At 37.8% G+C, this 19,632-nt stretch overlaps 4 protein-coding genes across 6 annotated transcripts; 2 read left to right on the plus strand and 2 right to left on the minus strand.

The window, feature by feature from the left end:
• Positions 1 to 1,730: 1,730 nt before the first annotated feature.
• On the plus strand, positions 1,731 to 2,832 carry thoc7 (THO complex subunit 7). The gene is made up of 3 exons (XM_089853752.1): positions 1,731 to 1,843; positions 2,107 to 2,445; positions 2,507 to 2,832. Exons 1-3 carry the CDS (start codon positions 1,822 to 1,824, stop codon positions 2,755 to 2,757), a joined length of 612 nt encoding a protein of 203 aa, XP_089709878.1. The 5' UTR covers positions 1,731 to 1,821; the 3' UTR covers positions 2,758 to 2,832.
• Positions 2,825 to 5,179, minus strand: LOC149621348 (sulfotransferase ssu-1-like). Of its 2 annotated transcripts, none has more exons than XM_089853751.1 (2): positions 5,010 to 5,179; positions 2,825 to 3,923 (listed from the first exon to the last, which is right to left on the minus strand). In XM_089853751.1, exon 2 carries the CDS (start codon positions 3,916 to 3,918, stop codon positions 3,040 to 3,042), a length of 879 nt encoding a protein of 292 aa, XP_089709877.1. In that variant the 5' UTR covers positions 3,919 to 3,923; positions 5,010 to 5,179; the 3' UTR covers positions 2,825 to 3,039. The 2 variants fall into 2 exon arrangements, with proteins under 2 accessions (XP_089709877.1, XP_089709876.1); XM_089853750.1 differs by having other exon boundaries at positions 4,629 to 5,179.
• Positions 5,180 to 9,910: 4,731 nt separating this feature from the next.
• Positions 9,911 to 10,878, minus strand: LOC149621349 (ADP-ribosylation factor-like protein 6). The gene has a single exon (XM_089853853.1). It carries the CDS (start codon positions 10,614 to 10,616, stop codon positions 10,047 to 10,049), a length of 570 nt encoding a protein of 189 aa, XP_089709979.1. The 5' UTR covers positions 10,617 to 10,878; the 3' UTR covers positions 9,911 to 10,046.
• A 109-nt stretch (positions 10,879 to 10,987) lies between these two features.
• LOC149621350 (uncharacterized) lies at positions 10,988 to 19,415 on the plus strand. 2 transcript variants are annotated; one of them, XM_089853852.1, is made up of 6 exons: positions 10,988 to 11,142; positions 11,304 to 14,186; positions 14,266 to 14,351; positions 17,703 to 17,958; positions 18,040 to 18,140; positions 18,960 to 19,415. In XM_089853852.1, the coding sequence occupies exons 2-6, from the start codon at positions 11,421 to 11,423 to the stop codon at positions 19,081 to 19,083; spliced, it is 3,333 nt and encodes a 1,110-aa protein (XP_089709978.1). In that variant the 5' UTR covers positions 10,988 to 11,142; positions 11,304 to 11,420; the 3' UTR covers positions 19,084 to 19,415. The 2 variants fall into 2 exon arrangements, with proteins under 2 accessions (XP_089709978.1, XP_089709977.1); XM_089853851.1 differs by having other exon boundaries at positions 10,989 to 11,142; positions 17,664 to 17,958.
• Positions 19,416 to 19,632: the final 217 nt, after the last annotated feature.

The raw sequence follows: 19,632 nt of genomic DNA on the forward strand, positions 1-19,632 counted from the left end.
TCGCAATGTTGTGTTCTTGAGGTTACAGAGGTTAAAAAACTTGAGTTCAACAATCGTTCAGGTTTATTTTATGTTTTCATGAACGTGGAAGTAGAATTCCTTCAGCCTGACGAATTCCTTTGATGACTTTGAGTGTGTTAACCTAACCTAACTAACATTAAATTTCATCGCGCTACTAATTTAGAATAAATAGTAAGCGGACAAGTGTTGCCAGACATTTGTGACGTGTGCAATTCAACCGCTATCTACAACAGACTAAAAAGCTTGTATAATTCTGTTCGATTCAGTTCCAATTACCCGAGATGCTCTAAACACAAATTACTGGCAACTCTGAAGCGCATGCGCAGTTAAAGTTAAGAAACGGGGGAAAGAAACCTCTCTACCCCCTTTAGGGCACACTAACTGTATACTTCATTCAAAATAACATTTGTTGACAGCTATAATTTGTACTATAGTTTTCACGGTCACAATATTCCAAGAACTACAGGGCCTATTATTATTTTCAGTAACAATAGCTCAATTTTTCACTTAAATTATATTAAAACTAGTATAAACTATAATTTTCACACTATTCAGACGTGATAATTCGGAACCAAAAAACCCTCCGTCGTATTTGTTTTGAAATTAAACCTAAATTGATACTACCAACATACTATATTAGATTAACAAAAGGATTTTCTAAACAATATTTCTCGGTAAAAATTTCACAGCTGCATAAATTAGGTCTATACTCTATAATCTAATACGGTTACTGAAGGACTTAGTAAATACTTGAATCTATTATAAGTGACCCAATAATTTTACACCTCGGGACATTACGATTTTAGATATGAATTGCGTTATATCGTTTTTCGTCATCCTCGTTTCGGTGGCCCTAATTGAAAATGTATTTAGCAGAGCCGCGGTTTCACCACGTAGCCCTACTACGGGCGCCCCGGTATCAGCTCCGGGTAATGGTACAATGTTAGGGCATAGAGGACCACCAGGTGGTGGAGGAAGACCGTATTGGTACAATGGATATTACGATTATTACTACGAAAGATATTATCGGCCTCGTAGACGCAGACCTGGTAGAGTGGACTACTACGACTATGGGGATTGTAGAAGTTGCCCTCCGGGACCTAGACCCAGGCCTAGACCACGTCCAAGGCCCAGACCTCGTCCAAGACCTACTGCAGCACCAGGAACTACGGCGGAACCGGAAGAAGATACGACTACGACGCCGGAACCCACGCCAGCCCCAACTCCCGCGCCAACACCTGCTCCAACACCCGCGCCAACTCCTGCTCCAACTCCCGCTCCAACACCTCCACCACCAAGGCCCACAGCTAGACCTTTCCCAACGCCATACCCAAACCCAAATCCTAACCCTAACCCTTACCCTTACCCTTATCCTTATCCACCATACCCTTACCCCTACCCGTATCCATATCCTTATGTACGACCCGTTCAGTACAGAGTTGTACGCTGTTTCGTTAGGTCTAATTATTACGCGCTAGGTAATTTGTTCTCGTATATGCCTAGAAACGCGTATTGGGGTTCAGTTGGACCTTGTTACACCACTTATGGTAATGGTGGTATCTTAGGTTCGGGAAAACCTGCACTTGGTAGTAGTCCAAACACTACTGTAGCTACCGATTCTGGTTAATTTATCTATAATTTTTTTGTAAAATGGTTTTTATGGTAAATAAAAGTAGTTTTTGAAATCGGTCATCAGTTTTTAATGTTTGAGTTTCGCGGTTAGAATTTAGCGGGAAAATTGAGGTCTGAACTGAACCAAACCATTTGGTTTTGTTCTCCACTTTTTTTTTCAAAAGCAAAATGGCGGCCACCGTAACTGAAGGTTTGTTTATAATTGTTATTTATTCATTAAATAATCTTTTAGGATGTGTTAATTTGCTATTTAAGCTCATATTTAACTAATTTTAAACACGTTTTTAGTAAATTATTAAAAATTTGGGTTATAGCTAGGCCTGAAATTAAAAAATTCAAAGAATTGTACTAGGCCTTGGCTTGATTTTTGTATAAAGCTATGTAGGCTGTATCTTAGCAACAAGGGATGCCGAACACCCGTGATTCTAATCATGTTATGCATTGTATGTACAGATGATATAATTAGGAGAAGATTATTAGTTGATGGCGATGGAATGGGTGACGACCGTCGTCTCAACATGTTCATGAAAATGTTTGTCAAATGGTGTCATATGAAAGATGAACCGGAGGAAGACCGTTCGGCAATGTTTGAGAAAATGATCCTAATGCTAGTTCAGTGTGAATTTTCCATGACCAAATCACAACAAGTGATTAAAATGTACCAAAAAGAAGTTAAAATATACGAAGATCTGTACCTTAAAATAGAAAAAGGTATCGCTGATGCCCAAGATAAGATTGTTCGTAATAAACAAGAGCTTCAACACGCCAAAAGAATTAGAAAAAACAAACAAGGTATACTAATTACGCTGGCAAAGTAATAATAATAGGTCTTACAGAGTTCAAATATTACCAGAATACGACGCCTTAGCCAAACTAATTGATAAAAGACCCGATCGTAAAGAAACATTAGCCAAACTTCAACAGTTACATAGTGAAATTGGAGCTTTGCAAAAAACTAAAGAGGATTTGGATCGTAAACTCGAAAAACGTCGGAAATTGTTTCAGGTTTTACTTACGTCCGCTCACGAGTTACGGCAAATTTTACAGGACGATGATAATGATGAGAGTGACGGAGAATTGCAAATGGAAACTAATGAACAATAACAACTTGACCCCCAATTGTACATAAATAAATAAACAATCATGATTGAAACAATAAAGAAAGTTTTTAAGCTTAAATATAGTTTTATTATTTAAAAGAATAGAAAAAAATGTGCATTAAAAATACTTGAACGCAAAAATACTGGGGCGCGTCAATTTTTTTTTTTTTTGACAATATTATATATTTAAAACCTTAGACGACGACGACAACTACAACGGCTTTTTATTGCATAATTTTAATTTATAAATTACTTAAAACGTGATTATTTTTAATTAAATACGCAATCAGGGAATATTGACATCCAAATCCTTCCATAATTCCGCGATGGTAGTACCATTGGTGGCTTTACGGAACCTTTCATTCAATCGAGTATTTTGCTCGTTGTTGAAATAATTCTTCCAATCACCGACGGCGGCTTTACGGAAGAAATTTTGGTTACCATCCATGGAGTATTGATACTTGTTAGCGTCTTTCTTCATTCTATCGAAGCTGCTAAGTTCCAGAACGCGGTTTAACTTCTCCGAATCTTTGACTAAGTTGCCGGCGTCGCCTCCGAGGAATGCGCCAATTTCAGCGATACCCTTACGGGGATCGGCCTTCAGACGTTCGTAAGTCAAGAACAAGACGTTGGGGTCATTACGGTGCTTCCACCAGGACATGAGGTGATCGAAGTATTCTCCCGAATCGACGTTGCCTTCCATGAAAGCCTCGAAGAAGTCTTCGAACTTGCCATCCTCAAAGTCGTAATCCTCGACAAATCCACGAGTGTGATGGTACAGGCTGACGCAGCAATCCTTTGGATTACGAACGATGTAAATGTATTTAGCGCCGGAACTGAAGTTAAGCAAAGTAGCTGGCAAGTGAGACTTCAACATTCTCGGTGCTGAGAACTTCTCAACTTGATTTTTGCCCTCGAATTCCAAAAAGGGGATTTCCATGAAGAGTTTTTGTCCTTCACCGACGGCTTTGGCATCGTGGGTCAGCAAGTAAACGATCTGCATCAACCACGTGTTGCCGCATTTCGGGTAGGATACTAGGAAGATGTCACCCTTGTTTGGTTGGTAAGAGGTGGCGTAACGGTACACTTCCTCGGTGACAAGGAGGGAAAGACTGTGACCGTCGTACTTGGCCACTCGTGGGCGTTTTCCAGTTACTTCAGACATGGTTTCTGTTAAGTAAATAAAGAACAACAAACATGAACTTTTCGTCGCGAAGAGAGCTTTGAAAGAAATGAGAATTTAAAGCCCTTGGCGTTTTCATACAAGTATTTCGGGATGAAACTCGCCTACGAAAACGTCAAGTGCGCTAGACATAATGTCCTGAGTTTTGAAAAATTAATCATATGAATATTAAGTGCGAACAGTCTACGGTACGAGTATGTGAAGTTGATGAAAACAGTGTGGTTGGTTTACAACTTAGTAACTATAAACCTTACTATGCATAACCACGTTTTAATGCGTTTGAAAACTCGCGCCAAAGCTTGAGTTACGGCCATAGCGACGGCATCTGGCGACGGTCTTTAAGCGGGAAAACACAACTTTTCAAAACGTGCTTTATAAACTCGATGTAACAAAATATGAGGAAAACATATAGCTTATATAACGCGAAACAAAATAGTACCAGCGTAAATTTACTTGATTATACCTGACAAACGCGAAAACTACAGTCTCTCCTGCCACTGAAACATTACTAACTACTTCTAGTTAAAACACCTGCGCCTGACAGTTCTTATTTACGGAGAGTAGCGGTACTTAAAACACCACACGTGAAAGACTATTATTAAAGCCATATAATATCGTTTATACGCCATCATAACTCAAAAACATATCCCACTAAAAGTTGAACGATTATACAAATTTAAATAGAAACTCACATTTTGCGGAGTATTAATCCAATTAATCCAAAAGTGGGAAAAGAAAAACCCGCGAAATTTTAACCTGTTCTAGGTGTAAGCTACTGCAGTCTACACCAACAAACTAATTTTAAATCCTTAAACACGCTGACTCTGGTATTTAAAGATTTTGGACAACCTTTACTCGGAGTAATTACGCTTTACTACGTAAAAAAAATTACTAAGAAGCCACAATGGGCGCCTCACGATTTTATCTCGCTTATGTTGTTCAAAACAGAGCTACCAAAACTTAGCCAACCAGAACATAGGGCTTCTAAAGGCGTGGTTTTGAAGACCATTTAGAAAGTTGTCTATAAAGAAAACTACATGTATGTTTTTAGGGTATATTAAACAAGGAATTACGGATATTCGAACTTGGAATTTAACGTTGTCCTTAGCGTTAATAATTATATACGTATATTTTTAAGGTGGTACGATTATTTTACCCCCTTATCGAATTTTCCAAGGATTCAAGGTCGAATTTAATTTGATTTATCCTAATTTAAAAGCTAAGCCTTGTTACGGAAGTTTTATTAAAGTGAAAGAGAAATTATTCTGTCATTGTACACTACTAAACATGTATGCATATCGACTTTTTGCAAACGTAGATGTATTTTTGCGGTTTTTTTTGAGATATACGGGGTCTGCCTGTGCTGGCTGGCTCAAGGATCCAGATTTGTTCAATATCTGTATGAGAGAGGAAACCGACACTCTAGTATGACCCCTTATTTGAAGGTCTAGACAATTCGATACGTGCCGAAACACGAGATAATAAAACATTACTATAAGGATGTTAGGCCTAATTTGAAAAAGTCTTAATTTAGGCTTAGCTAAGATTTTTTTTTCTTGATTTTTTTCCTATTTTAAACTTGTTTATTGTTTACGAGATTTATAAGTTGTAGTGTTTGGCATTTCAGCTTAGTCTAAAACCTTGACTTAGTTCAAGAAATGGTACGAAAACGTCTAGCGTATTTCTAGAGGCTAGACATAAGATACATCAAGTTTGGCGGGAATACGTTTTTGGCGCGAAAAATATATCCCGCGCTTTGGAGTGAGTGACGAACACCTCGGAGATATATTGAAGTTTTTGGGGGAAGCCATGTTTTATATAACGCTAAGCCTTTTGCGTGACCCACATACCAATTTATTATATTGAAATTAAAATTACAAATCTACGGTTCGTAGTTTTTTTCTATTAACGTGATGATTTAAAAAATATACGGTTGAAGGATGATTGGAGCGCTACACGCTAGGACAGGATGCGGTTTTCTTTTTCGTTTTTTTTAACTTTCATTTTTTTTAGTTTTTAATACAAACTTAAGTCTTGGGTCGACTATTAATGGTTAATTAATGACTCCGCATTAATTTAAAGATAATTCAGGGTTAAAAATATCGATAATGATCGATTTAACGTGGTTTTACTCTTGAATAACGCTAAGCCTTTTTTATAAAAATTATATTTTAGCAGACGAAAATTGCAAAATTTATATTTTTTCATCAAATCATCAATTGATTTTATCTTCTTTAATATTATAATTAATGGTTTAAATTTTAACTATTCAATATTTTACACGCTCTTTGCAAACATAAAGAAGATAAATTTTTAGGCTACAATAAATTTTTAAAGCAACGTGTTAAAGACACAATTAACTATAACAACCATACTATTAACACCATTAGGTTGGCATTATTCCAACTTCCCACTTAGTTAATTCCGGCTTTAATTCCAGTCATTAACTGTTAATACCGCTACATGTATTTAATAAAATAAAGAAAAAAACCTTTAAGCAAAAAAAAAAAAAAATCATATTTTAGATACCCGAGATAATTTTTGTTAAACACCCTAATTACGGTGCCGTTAAAACCATTTAAATTTCATAGACATTATTAATTAAATTACTTGGCATTGAGTTACGACCTTAAGGAATTTGATATAATACGAAGGTTACGTGTAAAATTATCGTTAATTTAATCCACGTGAGTGCTTCGATAACGTGTTGTACTAATTAACACAGCCATAAGTTTATAATATATGTTCCATGATAAGTATGACACTACCTATACTATTCGTAATGCTACTGAGAGACTTACAGCTCGAGATAACTAGTTCGAGGGAGAACGACGGAAGAGAGTCAATTGAAGTCCTACACTCGGTGGTTAATTAATTTTGCAGGACTAAGTTCCATCTAGCTCCTATTTAGTCTGCATTACTAATTAGGCCTTTGACAGTCACCAGGCGTACGTCAGTTGCTTTACCTCGAATCTATGACCTACCTCATTCACTTCAAAATTACAAGCTCCAGTTTCTAAGTTACCAGACTTTACAAACTTATGGATATGAACATATCTTATGAACTTATGGCTGTAGGTATTTCTGGTAAAACATGATTTCCGCTATCCAATTTGTTATTTAAAATCAAAACTGGTTTAGATGAGGGGGTATTATCGTAGGTCAAAGGGCACCGAAGATATGATGATCAGTCTGTCTGTCATTGAGTTGAATTTCGTGAATAAATTAAGATTAGAAATATTCAGGATACCGATTTTTTTAATTAGTCAAGTTCTTAGATTTGAGTTAGAGACAACTTCAAATTTTCTAAGGGAAGAAGGTGTTTACGAGAAAATGATTTCTTTCTAAACCTAAAATAGATTTACTTTGAATAATGTTGCGAAACTTCTGGAAATGCATATAAACTTTATTATTAAATGGAAAATGTAAGGGTTTGGTGTACATTTCAAGGTCATTGCGACATTTATTATATGAACCCCATAATTTTCCCCGAAGTATTAAATTGCATTATAAATTACATTTCCAGCAGACTGTTCGGGGAATACACCCTTTAAGTCACTGTTGCTAAATTAAGTTACACCGCTGAACCTGTTCTGCAAGAATACATACAGCTACTAGGAATCAAGGTGCTCCCCGTGTTAATTTCTATGAATTCGAGTTTTGTGTATTTACCGGGCTTGACAACTTACTACACGTCGTCTCGCCTATAAATAATTCTGATGACGTCCTTCTAACTGTGATTCCCTATTGGTTAGTAGCAACGCGAGGTCCTAGACGCGCACACGAGATGCAACGTGCAGAGAGATAGGTTATTCAAGGTAAAATTCGTCATACATTATGATAAGTCTATCTAGCTCTTCTCACAAAAACCGCCTAGATATACTCTGAGTAGGTATTCCTGATTATAGTGAAAAGCCTTACCCCTCGATCGAATTTACTCAAAACCTGATAGTGATTAGCCCCTCGTGTTAACATGGACTACAGGTTTTTCCGTACCCTCAAACGCTTTTACGAAGTTAATTAATATGAATCAGTGTGCGATGGGCTTTACACTGAAAAAATATATACCCAGTGGCGGGTCCTACGCACTCGCAGAACGTGTGTTTTTAAACATTACTAATTTCACTAGAAGTCCCATAAAGATAAGTTAGAAGTTTTTTTTTAAAAAATATTTTAATCGACAAATAAATTTAAATGTTTCCCTACGCAGCAGGGTTTTATTAAAAAAATAAATTAGTACAAAAATAAACTTACCAAAGTTACCACCATTAATATGATCTTCTGAGAAAAAATTAAAAGACATCTTTCGACTGTGATTTCCCTAACAAACAGAACTTAGATCCTGCCCATAACACTTCGGATTTGCATCTGCTGAAAACGATCACTCGACATTCACAATTCAGTATTTCATCAATATCCTCATCAAATTTCAAATCACGAAATGTAAAAAAGAAAACTTTTATTTTATTACCAAACATTAGATAAAACAGTAAAGTTTAAAAGTAAAAAAATACACATTTGGTGGTACGGTATTTAACCGAGAACTTAGCACACAACTTCCGAAATCGTTCTAATGCGAAATTGTACGACTTTTTTTATTACAACTCTCTAAATTTCTTAAAGTTTAAAAAGACTCTAAGAAGTATGATTACGCATTACAGAGACTAAAAAGTGGAACAGATAGGCCTTAAACTCGTATTTTGGTGTGTGGAAAATCTCTTATCCGTAGTGGGTTATATTACGTGGTGAAAGTTGACCCATGGGCGTTAAGATCTGACCTCTTTTTGAAATTTTTATTATTATTTGAAAGAAAGTACTATACTTTTCTTGAATGTGAGCTAATAATTAAGAGCCCCGATTCCTTAAGAAATTAATTATATAAAGTTGATTTTAATTGATATTAATTGTCCGTTCGATTTGAGGCTTATTCTATAGCGAAAAATACGTTAAACATATATTTTAAGCCTAAAAAGTTATATAAACACTTCTTATAAGATGTATTTAATTTCAATTACCCCAAGACTTAACTTAATACTGTTTTAATTATGATTTTAATGATGTGTACCTCGGTTTTAGGCACTTAAATTTCGCACCAATATCCCCGCGTTATCTTATTGGATAAGCTGCACTAGTTTCCCGCCATTTCTCAGTCTTACTAAATAAATTTTTTTCGCTAAGCCTAACGAACGTTTAGGCCCAGAACTTAGGATAAACCTTAAAATCAAGCCATATTTTACTTTTTTAACTTGAAATATCTTAATAATTAAGATTTTAATCAAGTTGTAATGTAGAGGTGGTCCTCCATTTTTGGAGGTTTATATCCAGCGCTAAATTTCCTTCCTTCCTATTGGCTGTAAATACAAATCACGTGATTATCACAGAGTCATCCGATCGAGGTTTGAAAAAAAAAAGCAATTAGCCTTATTCCTGATCAGCGCCATCTAACCATAGCGGTGACTTTGAGAACTACTGTAAGCGGCAAGCCAATCAGATGTCGCTAAAATCTGGTGACGTCATTTTTGGTAAGACCCGAGAGTGCCAGTCAGTGACGTCACCAGATTTTAGCGACATCTGATTGGCTTGCCGCTTACAGTAGTTCTCAAAGTCACCGCTATGGGTAGGTGGCGCTGATCAGGAATAAGGCTAATTTGTAAAAACGAGTTTTGGAATAAAATTTATTTTTATTTATTTATTTATTGTTACACAACTTCGATTGTATTTTAAATATTTTGTATATAGGACTAGATTATTTTGGACGGAGTTTTTAATAAGTATTTTAAAATAAATAATTAGACCTATTTTTTTTATTTATTTTTATATTATTTCAAGTTGGTTGGGAGTATCCTGTTTTTATATAACACTTTATTTTTTATTAAAAAGGCTTAGGGCAAGTAATTAATAAAATAAATAGAACCTAATGTGTTTTAAAGAAGGTTATTAGATATCAAATAATCCAAGGTGTTTTTCTTTCTGCTTTTTACACAAGATAAATTCTGAAGTACATTTGTGCAATAAACATTAATTTTAATAGACTAGTTCATTTAAACACATGGAAGGGGGTATTTTTATATTATTGTGACTAGGATTTTAGTATATTTTGGCTTCAGGCTTCAACGTTTATTTTGAATTCCATTTTTGATCTGATCACTCAACCATTCAATGCCTTCGGACAATCCTTCCCCCGTTAAAGCGTTACTAGCGGCTATATGCCATGATTTTGTCTTCAAACGATCTAATCCCAAAGCTTGGCTGACTTTAACGCTGGACATGGCTTCCCTAAGATCCATTTTATTGGCGAAGAAAAGGATTGGGATGTTTCTATCCCGGATATCTTTGTGTTCCAGCAATAATTGTAGCTCGTCTTTGACGACAACCATTCGTAAGCTATCAGTGCTATCCACAACAAATATGATGCCATGCGCGTCACGGAAATAGTGTTCCCATAAATTACGGTATCGTCCTTGTCCGGACATGTCGAAAGCGGTGAAAGCTAGGTTCTTTACTTTAAATTTGTCTACGTTAAAACCAACAGTGGGTACAATATCCATGGATTTTTCTTCTTCAGGTTTGAAATGGTTTATTATGGTAGTTTTGCCACTGTTATCCAAACCCACTATTAAAATATTAGCTTCTCTTTTTCGTAGGCCGATAAAAGTGGCTAATTGATCGAAAAAACCCATGTTTTTTATGTGAAATATCTAAGAGGATGCCGGTGTTTTGGTTTTATTGTGTGTTATGTTATGGGTGTGAAGTATGTTAGGCTTAGAGATTTATTGAAGTTGCATAGCTTTTACGGTGCGAAAAAGCCAAGAGATACTTATTTTGTGGTAGATTTTTATTTACAGATTTGTAAATAGTTAATAATTAATCTTTAAATTAAGTGAAGACTTAAAACTTCAAGAATTTCAATGTTTGTTTACATAAAATTCTAACCCTAATGTCACTTTTTGAAAAATGACAAAATCAGTTCAGTTCAGTACATAGAAGTCATGGATGGCTCACATTCTCTGACCGCTAGGGCGCCACCTTACGAGACGCAATAATTTTTAGATCGTTGATTTCCGGGTGTGTTGTTGTACGCTGCAATTTTTCACAATGTAATTTGCTTTTAATTAGTTAAAAATACTTAAATATTTAATAAATAATTTGCTATTATATAGTAGTGTTTACGTTATATTACATACATACAGTTATTTTGTTTAAAAGGTATGTTTTGAAACCCAACTTTTTACATAAGCCATCCATGTTGTTATCTGTTTGCAATCTTAAGCCTTGGTCACAACTTGAAATAAAAAAAACTATGTCCGAGAATATTGATTATGATTATAGACGTAAGTTTCTAAGGCAGCAACCGTTTGTTTTTGTAGGTCAAACCACTAAGATGGTGTGAATGAACGGAAAAATGGCAATCAATAGGTAAAGTTTTGTTTTTAAAGGCAGATTATAATCTGCTAAACACTTCGCGTTGGGAGGTTTTTTTTGTAATGGCCTCGGAATTTTCACGTAACTTGTTGAAAGTGGCTGTCGCGCAAATATGTCAAAACATTGGTTGGCACGCGGTGCAAACGTCCCCTATGGACGTTTTAGTTGACATCGCGCATCGTTATTTGTTAGAAATATCAAAAATCACGCATGAATACAGCAATCAGTACAATCGCTCCGAACCCAATATCATTGATTTGGGTTTGGCATTTCGTTTAATGGGTGTACAACTACACGAATTAGAAGAATACGTCAAAGGAGTCGAGCCAGTACCCTTCGCGCATCAAGTTGCCGCGTACCCTTTGCCACACGGTTCAAACTTTCAGTTTCCTAAACCTAAAAGCCGGTCTGTAGCTCAGAGACCAGAATGGATACACGAACATCTCCCATTAACACACCCGGAACCCGAGGGGGAGGAAGAGCCACCCCCTCGTACACCCGAACCGGAAGAAGGTGCCAAAATATTCGAAACTCCCCATTCTCCATCTTCAAGCAGTAGCGATGACTTGGACCTAAATAGTGACCCATTATCGGGAGTTAAAAGAGTTAATGACGGATCAGTTGACCAGACCTCCGCTAAACGAACTAAATTATCACTTGAAGATGAAGGCAGACCTATGAGAGAGCTAGTTAGCATTTTTATGACACCATCTGGGCTAATTTCCCCAGCCAGGGAAGGCAAACTTCCAGATTCCCGAATGCCCCCAAAAAATGTTGAGGCTACCCCTGAAAAGCCAGTTGTTAGAAGTCCATCTACGTCATCCTCGTCTTCGGTGCAACCTTTGGATATAACTTCGACACCAAAACCACCAAAACTGTTTAAAAAGGATAAATCAAAGATGCTGAAGTTTAAGAAGGACATGACGCTGAAAAAGCACATTAAAAAGATGAAAATTCCCAAGAATAAGAGCCCAAGTCACAACAGGTTCCCAATGGACACGTCTCCCCCGAATTTCGTTCGAAAAGAAGGGAATATGTTCAATGATCCATCCAGAATGAAGAAAAAGAAAAAGTCATCCGATAATGGACTTAAAATGTCTAAAATGAAGCCCGCGATTAATAAAATTCGAATTGCCAAGGATAAATCGTTCAGGGCACCTGGACCTGGTATGAAAGACGCTGGTTTGTCTCTACCAATGAAAATACCCAAAGTTAAACACAGAATAAAGTCACCGTCTCATTCCGCGATTGGTTATCCTCGTTCGCCAAAATCTCCAAAAGGACATAAATTTCACGTGGCAAAACCCCCTGGAAACAAAGTTCCCAAGTTGTTCTTTCCTGTTGATAAACCGCAACCGCAACATCTCCCGCAACAGCCTTCTCAACCTCCCCCGCCACAGAAACCACCACCGCCTCCTGAAGTTCACGAGCCGATAATGCCAGTTAAAATCGAACCATTAAGAGCGTTAATAGAAGATGACGATGATTTTGACGATGAACAGTCGCGGGAAGACACACCGGAACCTCGTTTAATCATAGACGACGAGGCCCAAGCTCGTAGAGAAAAGGAGAACAGAATGGCGGACCTTGACGAATGCATCAACGCTGTTATTAAACGTGGCCAATCGGAGATGGAAACCGAAAATAAAGAATCGGATAAGAATGTAGACGATGCCATTAGTTTTGTTATTCAAAGTTCCAAGAAGTTGGAACCAAGAGACGTCTACGACTTCACTGATTCGTCAGACGCCGGAGATTCACTGCCCAAAACTCCAAAAACACCCGAACCTCAGATCTCCTCTCCTCCGCCCAAGAGTAAAAAGGAGAAAACCAAGTCACCTGAACTCGTAACAAAATCGGTTACTCCGGAAAACCCCAAGAAAAAGAAAGATAAGGGAGATAAAGATCGGGACAGAGACAGAGACAGAGACCGGGATAGAGATAAACCTGAGAAAACGGATAAACCCGAAAAATCTGACAAGTCCGAAAAAGGAGAGAAATCTGGGAAAGTTCCCAAGAAGAAACCAGTTAAAGATAAACCCAAACCCGCTTTATCTTTCCCTAAATTCGGACGTTCTGGGTTTCAAGAGAAAAGGGCGCCAACACCACCTTTGGATGACAGCGATTCCAGTGACGTTGTTGACTCATTACCATCACCTGGTCCTTTAACACCCAATCAAAACTCACCAGCGAATAGACCATCGAACTTTAACCCGTTTCCCAATCCATTTAACAACAATCCTTTCAATAAGTTTCCTGGCATGGGTTTTCCTCCTAGTCCATTCTCACCATTACGACCCTTACCATCCAACCCTTTCCCAACACCGCCATTGTTCGTAACCCCTAAAATGGAGATGCAAGTAGGCGGTGGACAAACGCAACCCATCAATTTGGCGTTACCGAACAGTGGAGGATCGGGAGGCGGAAGTTCCTCCAAGAACACTCAAGAACGAAAACATAACCCTAACGAAGGGACATCGTCGAAAAAATCTTCCTCTAAGGGTGATGACGAATTGGATAAACCTTCCAAAAGTAACAAGGAACATAAGAAGAAACCCGAAAAGAAGGAGAAAGTTAAGAAGAAAGAGAAGGTTAAAGAAAAGGTCAAGGAAAAATCCAAGAAGTTCGTGCCACCGTCTCCACCTTCACCTCCACCAGCTCCCCCAACGCCTCCTCCACCACCAGCGCCCGTTATCATCCCTGAACCTAAGAAACCACCTCCTGTTGAGAAAAAGACACCCAAACCCCCTAAAACAAAAGCGGAGAAGAAAATGAAACCCATCAAAGTTGAAAAAGAGAAACCGATAAAAAAACCCAAGGAAGAGAAGGTACTTGAACATCTCAACCCCATCCTTCCGCTAACCAACGAAACGTAGTAGATCTTACGAATTTATTTCAATCTTGTAGAAGGTTAAAGATGATTTAAGCAGTGTCCCCAAAATCACGCTAAAACTTGGAAGCAGTACGCCACATTCGTCGGGTTCGACAAAGATGTAAGATTATCAGATTTGATTGTTATATACGTTCGCGGTGTTGGTTTTTGAACTAAGTTAGGCCCTTGTTAGATTCAGGGCCGTCGAGAGAGTTTGTGGGCCCCGGGAAATGTACGAACCAAATCGCGGGTCCCGGGAAATGTACGAACCAAATCGCGGGTCCCGGGAAATGTACGAACCAAATCGCGGGCCCCGGGAAATGTACGAACCAAATCGAGGGCCCCGGGAAATGTACGAACCAAATCGCGGGCCCCGGGAAATGTACGAACCAAATCGCGGGCCCCGGGAAATGTACGAACCAAATCGCGGGCCCCGGGAAATGTACGAACCAAATCGCGGGCCCCGTGAAATGTACGAAACAAATCGCGGGCCCCGGGAAATGTACGAACCAAATCGCGGGCCCCGGGAAATGTACGAACCAAATCGAGGGCCCCTGGAAATGTACGAACCAAATCGCGCCCCCCCCCCTCCTCAAAACCGCTCTATAATCGTCCCGGGCCCTTAGAAGGTGGGGGTCCGACTGACCCTCTGGACGGCCCTGGTTAGATTTCCCGGTAGAGAAAATAAGACGTACTCTTACTTAGGCCTAAATTACCTTACCGTTAGCGATGCTGACTGCGAAGTGTAATTACTTTTCTTAAGATCTTTATTCTTTTCTCTCTCTCTCTCTCGGTATCGGACAAATTGTCCGTTTATTCTTTTAGAGTGATAAAGATGAACCAATCACGCTCATCTACTACCCCTCCTTTAACCGAATCGACTGCGAATTGTTCGACAAAATGGGGTCGGAGTTCTTCTCATTTTTCTCCTATTCCTCCTCATCTTGAACCTATTTCCTTTCCTTCGCACACATTACAGCAATCTTTAAACGGGGCTAATTCTAAATCTAATTCTAATTCTCATCCCTCGCACGCTTTAAATCAAAATAACTCCGAAAATAGTCTAAGCCAATCTAACCTTTCAACTCCTAACTCTCCACATGATTCTCCGCGTCGCGTTTTACCCGTAGTTATACGCAAATCTAGTAAAAGAAAATTGTGGAGACTCAGTAACCTTAGAAAGAAAGCGTTACCAAATATTACGCTTAAATTATCGAACCAGGGTTTTTACAAAGTTAAAAATACTTTAGCCAAAATACGACGTCATCAAAATCGAAGGTTGTTAGGCCTATTTCATTTATCGAAACAACGACTTGATAAATATAATTCCGTTAAAGAAAAACCGTGTTTACCTCGATTATGTTTGAAAGTATCGAACAAAAATCATTGTTTATGGTCAGTTAATGGCGATCGTAACGTTGAGGTCACTAATGAAAGAAAGAACGAACAAATATTACCTCGATTAATGTTAAAATTATCTAATAATACTAGTGATAAATTAAGCCAAACATCTAATACTAATAATTTAATAACAAATGATTTGCCAAAGTTATCGTTAAAGTTACTAAACCCCGAAAGTCAATATTCGTGTTCGGCAATAACCTCCTCAAAGTCCAGAATTACTTTAAAATTATCCTCCACAAATAATTCCTTAATTCCTCACAACGAAAATACGCAAAATACCGATACCGATACCGATAGTGGTAGTAGGACTAGTAACAGTTCGAACAACGATGGTACTATAAGTAGTAGTAGTAGTAGTAGTAGTACCGCGTTATCGGTAGCAGCCAAAAATACTCGAATTCGTAATGAAAAGATTGTAATTTTAAACGAAAAATATCCATTAATTTCCGTACAACGATTGGACAATATTGAAAGTTATTTTTTAAATGGTAGGGTTTTATTAACGGGTCATTATTTTAAATGGTATTATATAGAATGCACTACTTATTCCCGTCCTCCCATTACCATTCCTATCAAATGGATACCGCAATTTTTTATGCGACCAATAAGAAAATGGTAGGCAAAAAAATGAAAGTTCGCAAAAAAATAAAATAAATTAATACGGAAAATTAAATGAAATTAAAATTAATGAGAATGACGTGAATGCGATTCCGTAAAATATGCACCACTTTATTTAATAAAGGAAAAGTTCTGGTGATATAACATTATATTCCTTAAAGGAACGGCCTTTTTCTAAATATGAAAGGAATTAAATATTAAAATTATAATAAATGATCTCAAGATCCAATAATTAGATTAGCATTTATTTAGTTTAAAAAAAATAAGGACTACTGCGCAATCCGTCATTGGTTTAGTGGCGTCTGCTAGCCAGAACCTACCTTACCCCTACCTTGAAGAATTCAACCAATCCCGTAAGGGTAATTGGTTCTGTGTAGCAGACGTGAGAATTCCACCAATCCCGTAGGGGTAAAGGGTTCTGTGTAGCAGACGTGAGAATTTAACCAATCCCGTAGGGGTAATTGGTTCTGTGTAGCAGGCGTGAGAATTCAACCAATCCCGTAGGAGTAATTGGTTCTGTGTAGCAGACGTGAGAATTCCACCAATTGCGTAGGGGTAATTGGTTCTGTGTAGCAGACCCGCGAATTCAACCAATCCCGTAGGGATAAGGGGTTCTGTTTAGCAGACGCCACTAAACCAATGGCGTATGGCGTAGTAGTCCTTGATTTCTTTTTTCAAGCTTAATTAAATGTTAATCTAATTATCATATTGTAATAAGAGATCATTTATTTATTTCTTTTAAATATTTAATTCCTTTCATATTTAGAAAAGGCTAGCCGTTCTTTTAAGGTATAATGTTATGTTACCTGAAGTTTTCCTTTAACGTAAGGAAAGTTCTTGCACTGCGCCAGCATGAGTCGTGTATATATATACATATCTGTGTCAAGCGTTCGGGTTCGGTTCCATCCACCTCTATCTATAATAATACTAACGAATCGAAAATATACGTTTTAAAATCCATTTTCTTACAGAATTGATACGCTTAAAACGTAAAAAAAAAAAAAACTCCCCGTCAGATATCGTAAACTCCCGAGAGCTATCGATATACATTTTAGTTTATTATTTATTATCTTGGTTTTGGTTTTGGTTGTGAGGGATTGTACACGATAAAAGGAAGGACTAATAGAGATATCTCAGCTCTGACGTCAGTGCCAAAGTAAAACGTCACGGGCGGCCATGTTTGTTAATGGTTTCGTTCTATGGGTGACGTCACACTAGGGTTTCTGAGATAGCTCTATTTAGTTACTACTTCCCAAAGTAAAGTGGTACTACGCCTTCCTGGTTGATTATAGCGAGTGTACAATCTCTTACATTTTATATTTTGTGTTGCTAATTTTGTATAATTTTATTGCGTTTTTATTTTCATCTAGTAAGGCCCTAGCTACAAAGTTTTCTTTTCCTGTTGTTTTAGTGTTATCAAATCTTCAGGTAAAGATTCTCGTTCATGTAGCCCCGCGAAAGATTTGGCTCCGTCACCAGAGCCGCCATCACCATCGCCGCCTCCGCCACCTAGGATTAAGAGTCCACTTCCGGCTCCCCCGCCTCCGGTTAGAGGAGCCGCCGTTGCGGCAGCCTCAGCTACCGCCGCGGCTGTTGGTTCCAGTGGCGGACGGGGGCGGCAAGGTGGACGAGGTAGAGGTGCGGCCAAGAGAGCCGCGTCACCAACACCGTGTATTGTCACCACCGAGACACTTGGAACTATCATGGCAAGTATTTTTGTGACGGGAATTAGGACACTCTGCGTGTTTTAGGTAACTGGGTTTAAAGTATATTTTCATCGTTAACAGGACGAAAGCGGCAATAAGATATGGATCTGTCCAGCATGCACACGACCTGATGATGGAAGCCCCATGATTGGTTGTGATGAATGCGACGATTGGTACCATTGGTACGTATTTAAGCCTACTAGTATATGGCCGCCATCTTGGATCAATGCTTATCTATCACTACTAAGCCTATTTTCGTCTATTTTGGAGAAAACCCATTGAAATGTTCGCGATCTTATACTAGGCCGCCATCTTGGATCAATGCTTATCTATCACTACTAAGCCTATTTTCGTCTATTTTGGAGGGAAAACCCATTGAAATGTTCGCGATCTTATACTAGGCCGCCATCTTGGATCAATGCTTATCTATCACTACTAAGCCTATTTTCGTCTATTTTGGAGGGAAAACCCATTGAAATGTTCGCGATCTTATACTAGGCCGCCATCTTGGATCAATGCTTATCTATCACTACTAAGCCTATTTTCGTCTATTTTGGAGGGAAAACCCATTGAAATGTTCGCGATCTTATACTAGGCCGCCATCTTGGATCAATGCTTATCTATCACTACTAAGCCTATTTTCGTCTATTTTGGAGGGAAAACCCATTGAAATGTTCGCGATCTTATACTAGGCCGCCATCTTGGATCAATGCTTATCTATCACTACTAAGCCTATTTTCGTCTATTTTGGAGGGAAAACCCATTGAAATGTTCGCGATCTTATACTAGGCCGCCATCTTGGATCAATGCTTATTTGTATAGCTATCACTACTAAGCCTATTTTCGTCTATTTTGGAGAAAACCCATTGAAATGTTCGCGATCTTATACTAGACCGCCATCTTGGATCAATGCTTATCTGTATAGTTAGCACTACTAAGCCTATTTTCGTCTATTTTCGAGAAAACCCATTGAAATGTTCGGGTTCTCTTATCTTTTTTAGGGTTTGCGTGGGAATCGTTGTCCCACCCAAGGAAGAAGAAAGTTGGTTTTGTTCGCGTTGCATAAGTAAAAGACAAAGCTCTGGCAATAAAAAGCGGCGTAAGAAACATAAGAAAGATAAGTAATTAAGCTAAATAAACTAATATCGCTCGCAGCTTAGGTTAATTGAAATTATGTAATCATGTCTACAAATTATTTTGGAAAATTCAAAATATTATTATTAAATTTATAATTGTAAATAGCCACAAATTTAGGAGAAATTCGATATAAATCGCGGTATATATTTTTTGCGTTTCATCCACACTTAAACGTCATAAATGCGTCCAGTACTGTCTTAAAAAAAAATTTTAAATGGTGGAGATGAAAAGCTCCGATAATGATTTTATTATTAAACTTGGAAGCATTAACTTTTTTCTCTTTTTTAATTTAATAAACATTAAATTATTGTATATATTTACATGGTTTCTTTTGTTTTTTGCGGCGATGAGTTTCGTCGTTGAAAGCGCCACGTTGCTGTTTTGTGTTTAGAGGGCGGTTTTCCCGCCAAAATTAGGCCTATTGCGTGAACAAGTGAGCTGTGGGTTTCTTTAAAAAAAAAAATCGATTCTTTTGGGGTTTTGAAGTTAAATTAATACCAGATATTGGTAAAAAAAATATATTTAAATTAATTATTC

This window comes from Phalangium opilio, unplaced genomic scaffold (assembly GCF_054372755.1).
Source record: "Phalangium opilio isolate 3A_F unplaced genomic scaffold, DU_Popi_V2 ptg000206l_1, whole genome shotgun sequence".
In the NCBI taxonomy this organism is placed as follows: domain Eukaryota; kingdom Metazoa; phylum Arthropoda; class Arachnida; order Opiliones; family Phalangiidae; genus Phalangium; species Phalangium opilio.

Bases quoted from the DNA above. Each gene is read 5' to 3' on its own strand.
- thoc7 (XM_089853752.1), top strand. From the start codon at position 1,822: ATGGCGGCCACCGTAACTGAAG. The intron at 1,844-2,106 runs GTTTGTTTATAA...TTGTATGTACAG, and splicing joins GGCGGCCACCGTAACTGAAG to ATGATATAATTAGGAGAAGA. The intron at 2,446-2,506 runs GTATACTAATTA...AAATATTACCAG, and splicing joins AATTAGAAAAAACAAACAAG to AATACGACGCCTTAGCCAAA.
- LOC149621348 (XM_089853751.1), bottom strand. From the start codon at position 3,918: ATGTCTGAAGTAACTGGAAAACGCCCACGAGTGGCCAAGTACGACGGT.
- LOC149621349 (XM_089853853.1), bottom strand. From the start codon at position 10,616: ATGGGTTTTTTCGATCAATTAGCCACTTTTATCGGCCTACGAAAAAGA.
- LOC149621350 (XM_089853851.1), top strand. From the start codon at position 11,421: ATGGCCTCGGAATTTTCACGTAACTTGTTGAAAGTGGCTGTCGCGCAA. The intron at 14,187-14,265 runs GTACTTGAACAT...TCAATCTTGTAG, and splicing joins AAAAACCCAAGGAAGAGAAG to AAGGTTAAAGATGATTTAAG. The intron at 18,141-18,959 runs GTACGTATTTAA...TATCTTTTTTAG, and splicing joins TGCGACGATTGGTACCATTG to GGTTTGCGTGGGAATCGTTG.